Source organism: Oratosquilla oratoria, chromosome 13 (genome assembly GCF_046742065.1).
Source record: "Oratosquilla oratoria isolate Oo_2021 chromosome 13, ASM4674206v1, whole genome shotgun sequence".
Lineage (NCBI taxonomy): Eukaryota > Metazoa > Arthropoda > Malacostraca > Stomatopoda > Squillidae > Oratosquilla > Oratosquilla oratoria.
In genome coordinates, this window is record NC_134789.1 from 151,359 (window position 1) to 164,324 (window position 12,966).

Below are 12,966 nucleotides of genomic sequence, written 5' to 3' on the forward strand. Positions count from 1 at the left end.
CGGCTGACGAAAAATTTGAATCCCACTACTGCCTACGCACCAATCCCCCCTCCCCCTCTCACACTCCACTTCCGTCTCTATGTAAGTGCAATTTCATACAAAGAATATAGTTTTCACATAGAAACACAATTTCATAAAAGAAAAATAATTACATGCATCATTTTTACACATTACACATAAAAATTCATTTCCAAAATCACCCATTTTCATTTAGTCAGGACAAAGTTTTTTTTTTTTTGTACAATTGAGGTTTTAAAGGTTTTGTGTGAGATGAATTGACATATGTAGGTCATTTTTATAATGTTTTTTTTACCAAGTTCCTCTTATATTAGGCTCAGGAACACATAATCTCAATTCTTTGATTTTCTGTCAAAGTTTTTTTTCAATTGTTCATAGTTGTCATTTTTTATATTGGAATTACGTTAATTTTGTATTAGCAGGACTCTACGAACCCTATATTTATATTATAGTACCTTTAAGTGGACAAAAAGCACACGCATATATTTTATTTTAATTTTTTATTCTGTGTATCCATTTGGATACATGCCCACCGGAATCGCCAGCGCGCGCCACCTCCACCAATCTATGCGCCACGACCACAGTGACCACTATAGTCAGCGCAACGAGAAGTGACCGCTAAGGCGGGGTTAGGAGATTTCCCGGTGTTGCCACTTCTCCACAGATAACACGGCCCGCACGGCTCACACTGGCCAGAGATTATATGTAGGGCAACGTCGCTCTCCCTTGCTCATATGCCATGTCTGACTCGAGGAAACGAAACCTTTGTATAGAAAACATTGCTTTGATTTTTACCTCAGTGGTGGTGTGTGACAAAAAATTGGAATATAATTATATGTGGCAACATTATAAAAATATGAAATAAAATTATAGAATAAAATAAAATTTTAAAATAATTATATGTGGCACCACAGGGGGACTCCCAGTGCTCCGCCCTAACGGCCATTTCTCAATGCAACGAGTACAGACCATGATACAAGAGGATAGTTATTACGAGCTGGAGCCACAGGCACATTAGCCTCTTCCAGAAGCCTTCTGTATCTGTATCTGTATCATAACTAGTGTCAAAGCAATCAAATGCAGAAGCTGCGCTTGTTCACCGTATGACGTCACGTAATTGAAAAATGAGGCGGCGCCACGGGGGCCATCTTTCATGATAAGGCTTCAGCGAATCCAGCAGGTGTTCACTGACTGATGAATAACGCGGTTGTCACACATGACCTGATAGGAACGTAGATGTTGAGATATGGAAGGGATCGATGGGGTACGTGAGGGTGGTAAACAAGCAACGAGCCCGGGAGGAAAATATTGCAGAGGAGTGCGAGTAGTAAGAAGGCATTTACCCTAGAAGGTGGACATTTAGGAACAGGCAAGCCACTACTCTTAGGGATCGAAGAAAACTGCAGGACTGAAACTTGCGACTAGGTAGGCCTACCACGACACAATGCACACCTCTAAATACACCATAAGCTTAATTGAGAAATGTGATCTTACAGTTATATCAAGATACTTCAATTTGGACGTATAGGCATATATTTAGTTTGTCTACATGAGTTACATTTTGATTTTATTCAAATTCACAATGTAGGTGTACATCAGTCTAATAATGGCCATGTAATTCGCTATTAAGTATAGTATCAGTTTGTACTGCAGATTCGCAGTTGAAAATCATATACTGGTAATTATAACTTTAAAATTTAACAAAGTTATACGTGACGACCGGCAAAGTTTCAAAGACACCTAGATTTTTAGGTGTGGCAACAGCCCATCTATCCTCCGGCCTCCGGACGCCCATGTGTAGAAGTATAAATCACATTTGTATGAAATGACATTTTTCAGTCTTATTGTCACTAGGCTCATTTTCATTGCTAATTTTAGACATTTTTACTATTTTCACCGTACTGCCTGTAATGTATTACAAGTCTCGTCGTAAAGTTGTGATTGTATAACAATAATATTGGGCATTGCCCTTGCCACTGTCTGGATGATATATACCAAAGAGTGAAGGGTTATTTTCAGCTAGATATCGTTGTCGCAATGGCATTTTGTAGCGGAAACTGTAGAAAATATATGTACGCACCGTTGAGAGGATGTAAATTCTGGGCAGGTTTTGTAGCTATAAAAAAGGTCAATATTTAGTTTACGCTAATGCCATCCCCAACGTTCGAGTTGATTCAGAAACTTCGTTGGTGAAAAAAATATGGACACCTAACCTAATGTATCATAACCAACGATTAATCAGTTGTCAGCATGGGCGTGTTGAATTGTAGAACCAAGATTCCACAATGCAGGTTTAAGTGAATTAACTTAAAGCTATATTTGTTTTACCCCATGTAAGGGAAGTTGCCAGCCAAGGCATGCACCCCCCACCTATCCTACTCCTATCACCCATTTGTTTTCCTTTTATCTGAGATCATTATGGATGAAGAGCCACCCTTGTTCCCCACCCACTGCTTGACTCCAAAGTAACACAGCAAAACATAGCACATCCACATCAGGGCCTGACAGCCTAAGCTGGTTTATCCCCACTGTCTCATTTACATGTTGGCACTCCTTCAGTGTCCCTTCTCCATTCACACCTAGCTCATGCCTTCTCCCTTCCCAGCTCAACAGACATTCCCCCTGAACCCAAGGCCCCATTCACCTTATTCATCCATCCCTTTCTTTCTGTTCCCCTCAAGATTAGCCTATCCACTTCTGCCTTCCTCTCTTTTTCTCATTCTTTGATTTGATTTTTTTTTATTTCGGTATACACAAACATTTTACAAGCAATTCAAGCCAATAACCAGTACAAATGACATTATCAGCAAATGTAAGGAATATTGACTAAGTCACAGGTAATATAATGATATACTAGGGATTACTCAAAAAAGCCTAATAAGGGGCTTTTTTCCATTGAGGTCCCTTGCCATGTGCCCAAACCAATATTCTTTCATGAACACTATCTATCAGCTCCTTTTCCATCCCTGTTCTCATCATCTTATTTTTCACTCCATCCTCATAACACCCACTGTACTTCTCAAATGCCTCATCTGAAACACATTTGATTATCGCCTTTCTGCTTTCCATAGATCCATAGATTCCAAGTCTTTGCCCCAGACAGTGTCATAGGCACAATCACCTTCATGTAGTCTTCTCTTTGCATCATTAACTGATATCTCTCATGACATTTTTGATAATTTAGGACATTTACTTGCTTCTCTCACCCAATAGTTTTACCTCCACCACTTCTCAATTCCTTGATACGTGTGACACTAAATATTTAAAACCATCCACTTTTTCCAGCCTCTCTCCTTTAACACTTATCTCCAATTCACTGCCACCATCACCCTTTGTACATCTAATGACCTTACTTTTACCCACATTTACTTGGAACTTATGTCACATACCTTTCCAAACCCCACTAACTTCCCTAAACCCCCTTCTGACCCAGCAACAAGTGCATTGTCATCAGCAAACAACCACTGGCTCATTCCCACATCCTCCACTCTCACAAACCACCTCTAATCCCCTGCCCATCACTCTCATGCTTACCACCTGTACCACTCCATCCATCTATATACCAAGGGATTCTGTATAATGGAGGGAGCCAGCCAGAGCATGCATCCACCCCAACCCAATTCCACTCCCATCCATCACCCATCTCATCTTAGCTCCTCATAGATGAAAGGACTTCTCTGTCTCCTGCCCACACTGTTTGGGTCAAAAGCAGTAAGGCTCCATATCCACAAAGCAAAGTGTGATAAGTGGCAGTGTAGGGACATATCCTTGATAGAGAAAGGATGTCACTATTCTTGCATAGAACATGTAAGGAGGGTGGGAAGAGGGGCTATCTCTGTAACATTTACATTGCTTTTGCTTATAATTTGTGATATTGGGAAAAATTGAGGTGTGTATATATATATACGTACATATATATATATATATATATATATATATATATACATATATATATATATATATATTTATATATATATATACACACACACATATATATATATATATATATATATATATATATATATATATATTTATATATATATATATATATATATATATATTGTATATATATATATTTATATATATATATTTTCTATATATATGTATATATATATATATATATATATGTATGTATGTATGTATGTATTTACCTCATTGTATATTATGGGAAGGGGAGCTATGCTCATGGTGTCCCTTCTTCAAATCTCTTTTTATCTAGACTGTTTTTAAATTCGTGTATCATTTTTGCACATACCACATTTTCATCTAACTTGTTCCAAACATCTATTATCCTGTGGGTAAAGCTGTTCTTTTTCAGGTCTTTTCTATAATTGTCTTTCTTGATTTTCTTTCCATGTCCTCTTGTATCTCTACCATCCCAAGTCTCCTCTCTTCTTTGCTCTTATGTCTGTAGTTCATGTTTTGCCAGCCTCTCCTCATATGATAGTTCTGAGAGCATTGGTGCCAATTTCGTAATCGCTCTTTGTATTCTTTCAAGTTTTGTTATACATTTTTTTGTACTTGGTGACCACATCGTTGCTGCATACTCCAATTTTGGACTTATCAAAGTGACAAGTATTTTCTTCTCCATTTCTTTGTCCAGGTATGTAACTGCCACTTTGATTGATCTTATTGAATTATAAGTTTCTCTAAAAAATTTGTTTATTTGTTTCTCAGGGGACATATTATTCATAACAATGACTCCCAGGTCCTTCTCTTTTCCATTTTTTTAATTTCTTCCTCTCCCAATGTATATGGTCCCACTACTGGGTATTCTATTTTTGCTTCTTCCAAATTCCATTATACACTTCTTAATGTTGAATTCTATCTCCCACTTCCTACTCCATTCCCATACTTTATTGAGATCACTGCAGCGACTCACAATCTTCTACAGTGTTCACTTTTTTCAACAATTTTGCATCGTCCGCAAAGAAGCTCACATAACTTTCAATTCCTATATCCATATCATTAATATATATAGCAAACATAATTGGGGCCAGAACCATTCCTTGTGGAACTCCACTAATTACCTCATTCCAATTGGGATGTTTGTCTCTTATTACCACTCTCATTTTTCTATCATGCAAGAAGTCTTCCATCCACTTATGTAGTTTGCCCTGTATTCCTCCTTCAGTTTTTAATTTCTTTAGCAACTTCTTATGTGGCACCTTATCAAAAGTTTTTTCAGGTCTAGAAATGCACAATTAGCCCATCCATCTCTTTCTTGTATTATATCTATTAGTCTTGAATAGAAACACATCAAGTTTGTGACACATGATCTTCCTTGTCTAAATCCAAACTGCCTCAGTACATTGTTATATTCTAAATGCTTTACTTATCCAATTTTGATAATTCTTTCACAAATTTTAGCTACCGTACTTGTAAGAGAAACTGGTCTATAATTTGTAGGGTCTTCTTTGTATCCCCCCTTATATATTGGTGCTATATTTGCTCTTTTCCAATCTTCTGGAACTTTTCCTTCTTTCAATGAACTGCTTATTAGACTATCTATTTTGTCTGTTAGTTCATTTCTGCATTCTCTCAAAAACCAGTTTGCCATATCATCCAGACCATGCAATTTTCTAACATCGAGGTTACTCAAGTGATTCATTATTTCATTCTTCGTTACTTCTATCTCTTCCATAGGTGGGACTTTCCCCTCCCACTTGACATCTCTAAGTTGTATGTTCTCTCTTGTAAACATTGATTTAAAATGCATGTTCATAACTTCTGCCATTTCTATTTCCTCTGTGTATTCTAATTCTCCTTGTCGTAGTTTCACTAATTCTTGTTTGTTTTTCAGTTTGTTGTTTACAAATCTATAAAATAGTTTTGGTTGATCTTTACATTTTTCTATGACATCCTTTTCGTGTTTTCTCTTTTCTTCTCTGTGCACTTGTTCATATTCATTTCTATAACCAGTATATATTTTTTCATTTTTTTTTTTCTTTCCGCTTTATCCCTTTTATCTTTTAACTCGCTACATCTTTTGTTGTACCAACATTCTACATATCCTTTTTCTTGTTTTTGTCTTGGAACATACTTTTCCCACTCCTTCCTTATAAATTTTTAAATTTTTGTCAAGATTTTCCATTTCTCTTTTTCTGTTGTTTCCTCTTTATATATCCTTTCCCAGTCTGCATTAGAAAAAAAAAATCTCATTTTATCAATTTTTTTTTCCATACATCATTCTTCCCTATCTATATTGTTCATTTTTTCCCATGTATTTATTTTTATTTAATTCCAGTTCAACTAATATTTGGTCACTTTTACTTATTGGTGTCTTATGTTCAATATTGTCCATTATTTCAGGTTCTGATGTGATTATTAGGTCCAGTCTCGATGGTTCTTCCTCATTTCTATACCTAGTATTCTCTTGAGTCCATTGTGTCTTTGTATGTCACCTCTTCCCAGCATATTTCCTTACAATTAAAGTCACCCATAATAACTATTCTTCCTCCATCCTCCATTATCTTATTTAGTGTTATCCTTGTGTCTTCTAACATATTCTTGTGTTCTCTCTCTTCCCACAAAGCCATTTTAGGAGGCACATAATTTACCACAAACTTCCTGCTCTACTCGTCCCTGTATTCTATTTCCATTATAATCATCTCCACTCTGTTCTTTCCATATGTAACATTCCTCACATTTATATCCTTCTTAGTCAGGAACATAACTCCACCACCTTGTTTTACTTCTCTGTTTCTAATCCAATAATTATATACACCATTTCCTACACTGTTGGGTGGTAATGGACCTTTCAATTTTATCTGTACAATTCCCATTATGTCAGGTTCTTTTTCCTTCAGGTAATCATTCAGTTCATTCAAGCCTGTTATTAAGGGGATCGTCCATCAGAAAATCACACAAAAAAAAACGAAATTCTGAAAATATTTCCTCTAAAAGTGTTGCTCATAAGCTATCTCATGGCTGAGTATGAAAGCTGTATCTTGATTTTTACTATCTAAAAAGAATATAATACAGTACCCCCCCACCATACTGTGGCTGGGTCGTGTGCGCTGCGTACTGCATATTACGTTTTGTGTTGTTACATATATTTGCTAACAAAAGAAGCTGTGTATTTTGCACAATATTTATGCTTTTGTATGATAAATAATAGCATATGAGCTAATATGTTGACAGATGCTGTGACAGTTTACACAGTATTATGGGAAGGCAATACGTGATTGTGTGAATACTGACGTTCAGACAATGTGTAAAGCTATCATGGCCTCCTACCTGCATTCTGTCAGCACAGATGAGAAGCCATTGCATTCTTACTGTCCTAAGGGAGAAGACTCGTGGTGTTTTTTTCCAGAGAACACTAGCCAGGCAAGAGGAACCCGAGTCTCACAGAGTCAAGAAGCCGTTCCTGGCGAAGATTCCCACTGAGAAGCGGAAATCCATCCTGGCAATATATCAAGACCTCACCTCTACAGAGCTTTTAGAGAAATACCTCAAGGGAAGGACACAAAACCAAAATGAAACCTTCCATGCAAAGATCTGGGCTTTGAGTTCAAAGAGGAAGTTTGCATCAGCAGCTAGAGTTCAATTCTGTGCTCAAGTTGCAGTTCTGAACCACATCTTTGGTTATGAACTTGCATATATGCCATCAGCAAGAGGGACAACAACCAGTGATGCCATAAAACAGCTTAGAATGGCAGATAAAGATCGTCTGTCGCCAAAGATGCATCGCGCCAAGAAAAGGAAAAGTGCAATATAACCCTGGTGGATACTAACTGGATTCATCATATAAACCTGTAATTAATCAAAAGCTGGCAACAAGGAGTAGGGTTGTGCCTATGATACCCTTTCAACACCATAACATCCTCAATGATGAAAGGGGACCAGTAACCATGAACAAAAAACTATGACGCTCATTCCTGAAAAACTTGATTTTTGCACATTTAACTTGATTCATATCCAAAACGCCTTCACTGATTTTTAACTGCAAATCCTTTTCGGATTCAGCATAATTGGGAGAACATTTGGAGGCAGATTTATGTCCTGTCAAGGACTAGTAGGATTTTTTCATATATACATTTTGTTTTTGTTTTTTTGCTTTTTTCATCAACTTTGGATTTTTTTTTCTCATAACAGACTGATCAGAACATCATAATTCTGCCTCCATTTCTTCATCTATCTTAGCCCATTATAAAGACAAAAAATAATCAATATCCAGTCAAAGGTCTATCCTCTGAATCAATTTCAAAATTTTCAAAAATTACCCCTCAAAAAAAAAAAGTCACAATAAAAAAAGTATAAGCATAAATGACTTGAAAACTCGGTGGTATCTTCTCTGAGACAAGACAGTTACTAGGAAAAAATCTCAGCCACTTTCACCCCAAACAAAAAAAGTTCGATTTTCTAATGGACGATCCCCTTAATTCATCTATACAGTATTTGTAAAGGACACTTTTAATTTTCTGTTACCTCCATCCTTTTTTTCTGTTTCCCTTCTGTTTTTCTCTGCTATGAATCATTTCCTGAGTTTCATATCCACTACTCTCCAATAGAATTTCTCTTTGTCTGATTCTGTTCTGATCTTGTTTTTTCCTTAGCTTCAATTCTTTTTGTTTTTTCTTCCTCTCTTTCCTCTTTATTCATCTCTCTTTTTATCCATACCTGTTTGTACTGATCTCTTTCTGCTATTTTTCCTGTTTTTGAGAAGACATTCTCTGGTGTCGTTTGTGACCTGAATTCAACCTCTTCACTCCGGGGCACATCGCACGTCTGGCAGCATTAGCTGCCCGACGTGTGATGTTGCGTCATAATAATCGCATTATAAAAAATAAAGTCACTGCTCAATCGCTCGTTCTCTTTCACCCGTGAATTTTGATAACCATAGAAAATATGATGAAGCCAGTTTAGAGAGAATGAGGGTCACGCAGGTACCACTACAATAAATATAATCAAGACGCCAACGTCGGCATCATCGCGTACCCACTTACTCCTTTATGACGCCTACGTAGGCGTCACCGTATGGAAGTGGTTAATCTTAATTGGTCTGGTCTTGTCTATATTGTATTTCCCTAGTCTATATATTTGTTCAATTCCTTTCCCTATTTCCTGTTCACCTTCTTCAAATATTTTTAATACTTTTGTTTACTTTTTCATTGTCCTCTCTTACTCTTGTAGTCCTATTTGGATTATGTTTCTCTTCTATTCCTAATACATTTCTTTTTATTTGCTAAGTCTCTTACTATATTCTCCTTTTCTCTCATCACTTTAATAACTGTGTCCTTAGTGTGTTCCTTCATCTGTTGTTTCACTATATCTCTAAATTTAATTTTGTCATCCTCCTGAACTTTTTTCCAACCACCTACCTCTTTTGCTATTGACTCTTTATTCTCATTGTTATTCCTTTTTAATTCCTCATTCACATCCTTTACTTCTTTTAACTGTCTTTTTAATTCTTCTATTTCTTTATTTAGGTTTTGGTTCTCCTTTATTTCTTCCAATTTATCAACTCTGTAATTAGTGCAAGTTGGCTGAACCTAACTTCCCATGATTCATTCATTTTTGTTAGTTTTTCCTCTAGACATGCTAATCGGGGGAGGTTGTCATCTCCCTCATTAAATCCATAGAAATAATTATCTCCACTTTCTGTTGAGCTGCTCTTATCAATATTTCTACTTTTAATCCCTTTACTGACTTATTCGACTTCAGCTGTGTCGCCTGCACATCTTTTGTTTACACCCCTTCTGACGTCCGGGGCCCATTCCTCCCCTTCCTCATTTTCTTCCATTTTCCTCAATAATTCCTCCCCTTCTCCTTTTTCTTCACCCGCCCACTACACCACGAGCTTTTCCCCTTCCCTTCTAATACAACACAGGTACTCCCTCATCGTTGAAATCCATGAAAATTGCGTTTCCCCACCCCCCCCAGAGTTCCAATCTTTGCTGTCAATCCAACAATTGTAGGTGTGTGTGTATGTATATATGTGTATATATATATATATATATATATATATATATATATATATATATATATATATATATATATATATATATATATGTATACAGTAAAATTCCTTTTATCCGGATGTTTGGACGTACACTAAAAAATTAAGAAAACATGAAAATAGCTCATTGGTTTGAGACATTTCTACTTAATTATGGTACAATAAAGCATAATAAACACAGCAGAGTTGAGGAGAAATAACCACCAAAGGCCAAATGTAAACAAACACTGAAATGCCTGCAAAAATAACAGATGACATGAGCGACCTGAGTCAGTAGCAGTGATAGCAATAACTAAACAATCACTTGATGGTCAGATGTTTGGACGAATTCAATTTTTATCTGACCTGGGACACTGAAGAAAAAGCCAGATGTTTGGACTAGTTGGATGTTCGAAGGTCGGATAAAAGGAGTTTTACTATATATATATTATATATATATATACATATTGTTATTATGATTATAATTTTATTATTATTGTTGTTGTCATTATCATTTGACGCAGCCCGAAGGGATTTCTCTCAGTCTTCTTTTCTGCATGAGGGGACGGAGAGAGGGGGTCACCAAATTTATGAAGTGGCCTTCCTGTGGATGTGCTGTGTCTTGCAACACTGCTTCTGACCCAGGGCATTGGACAGGATGCAGGGATGACCCATCATCCAGGAGGTGCCAAGATAGGAGGGAGGGAGGAGGGTGGAGGGGAGTGGAATATATGGGAAATGAAATGGGTGGGAGTGATTTCTATGCCTTTTTTCTTTTTGGCTACCCCCCGTGTAAGGGGGAAATAGTCTTTGGTATATGTATGTATGTATTATCATCATCATTGTTATTATTATCCTTTTTAATATTATTGTCATTATTTATTATGATGATGATGATGGTGATGATACCCCATATGAGATGCAAGAGAGAACGGGAGCATCAGTTGGATTTATTAATACCACCCAGTCCTTGGTAGCACTGCTCACTCTAGAGAACTGTAGATTTAAGAAGCATCCAGCAGTATCACTAAATAACGAATCTCTTCCAACAAAAAAAAAAGAAAGAAGTAAAAAAATCACAATACAGAGCCTCAGATTTGTCATATACAACATTCACTGCACAAGATACCTAAAAGGAAAGGCAAATAAGAGATGAATGAATAGATAAACAGTCTCAACACTGGAACAAACAGATTTCAATCAGCAAAAATAAAAAATTATTATATGTATACAAACAACTCTTTAAGAACCACACTAATCTATATCTGTACAGCCTGGTACACTACAGGAAAAAAATGTCTACATATAGTTCAGAACAAAGCCTTGAGAATGATAATATACTCCACAAAAAAAAAAAAAAAAAAAAACAAAAACAAAAAAAAAAAAAAAAAAAAAAAAAAAAAAAAAAAAAAAAAAAAAAAAAAAAAAAAAAAAAAAAAAAAAAAAAAAAAAAAAAAAAAAAAAAAAAAAAAAAAAGGACCAACTTCACCCATAAAACTTATGCAATGTATACATCATTTTATGGGGTGCTGCTACAAGGGATTTTGTAGGAAGGGGCTTCAGAATGGTTATATGAATGCATTTGTCATTGTGTAGTGCCTAAATGGCACTGTGGCCGCCAAAATATGTTGTGCCAAAATTGTGGCTTTTAATTTTGATTTAATTAATGAGTGAGCATTAATCCCACCACTGCTATAGCAGAAATATGTATTGTCACACTCGGTTACTACAATAGATTTATCAATGAATGGATGAGCAAGATGTTTATAATGCCTTTATAAAACAATGTTTGGTCAAGCACACTACTTATGAGGATGACACTTCATCAACTATATATCTATAATGGTTATTGGGAAATCCTAGGTTAAGTCAAATTATTTTGATTAGTAATCGCTGCCGCCATCCCAGGTCCCCAAACATATATGTAATTTGAATAAATGATGCTCTTGATCAAACAATATTTCATTCCATTCTCCCCCTTTAAGGCCGTTTTGATGTTATGTTTGCATACTCCAGATTGGGTAATTAAAGAAAATCTCAAATTTTTAATCAGTTAATTATGAAATTGTAATGAAATATATATATAATAAATTCACTATTACAGTAGACACAATTGACTTAAACTATTAGAAGTTAACTAAAACCCATCTTGGATGTTTATTTATGAAACAATGAGGTACTAGAGAGGTAGCATGTTAGGAGGTTATGTAATTAAATGCCTTAATAGTGTAGTAGCAGGCATGGTTATTACGATCTAACCCTCTGACCACCTGTTTAATGTTTACTTCACCTACCCACTAACCTAACTTAGATATTAAAATCTTTATTGTTGGGAGAGAGCACTCTCAGCCACAATCCCTTCCACACTCTTATTATATTCACTATTATATGCCTATTGCAAAAAAAAAAAAAATTCTGTTACTAGCACCACATTCAATATTCGTGTTTGTTTTTGTTCTGTTTGTTTGAGGAGGATCTGGGTTAGCACTTGTATGATTAACTTATAATATTTGAAAATGTATATCCAGATATGTTCATTTATCGCAATATTCAAGTATTTTGCACTAGAAAAGAAAACATACCTGGTAGGAAGGAGGGTCTGGGAAAGCACTAATTTCCAAATGTGATACCCATTGATGCCCCTGAACGTTTGTATCTCTGGGTAAAACCCCCCGACTAACACTTTGTTCTATAATTCAAGGTTCCATTACCTCGTTTCTTGATGTAACATTTATATATCATAAATCCCCAAAATTATTCCTCAAATGGAATCCTGAACTGGAGGTTGGGAATTTTTCTCATTCTCCTAAATCTAAGGTTTCTAATCTATGCTTTTATATAAATACATTCTAATGTCGTCATGGCAGAGTGGAGTGAGTTTACCCACAATGCCTAGCAGTTAGAATCTTCTAGAAAAGTGCAAGTAAACGAAAATAATAATTCCTGGCCATAGAATTGCAAGTATTTCTATTATTTTGTAGTGCTTCTTGTATTTACCTAGTTGT

The 12,966-nt window shown here is 35.9% G+C and overlaps 1 protein-coding gene across 3 annotated transcripts in view; it reads left to right on the top strand.

Moving 5' to 3' along the window:
- The first annotated feature begins 1,222 nt into the window (after positions 1 to 1,222).
- Naglu (N-acetyl-alpha-glucosaminidase) overlaps positions 1,223 to 12,966 on the top strand; it is a 192,890-nt gene continuing 181,146 nt past the window's right edge. The window contains exons 1-2 of one of the 3 annotated variants that reach the window (XM_076196766.1): positions 1,223 to 1,458; positions 1,669 to 1,696. Coding sequence is in view for 1 of the 3 variants with exons in the window: in XM_076196764.1 (XP_076052879.1) it covers positions 1,812 to 1,821 (10 nt within the window). In the remaining 2 variants the exon portion in view is untranslated. Of the gene's footprint in view, positions 1,459 to 1,668; positions 1,697 to 1,736; positions 1,822 to 12,966 lie in introns of those variants that run through there. The other 2 variants (XM_076196765.1, XM_076196764.1) reach the window with 2 other exon arrangements.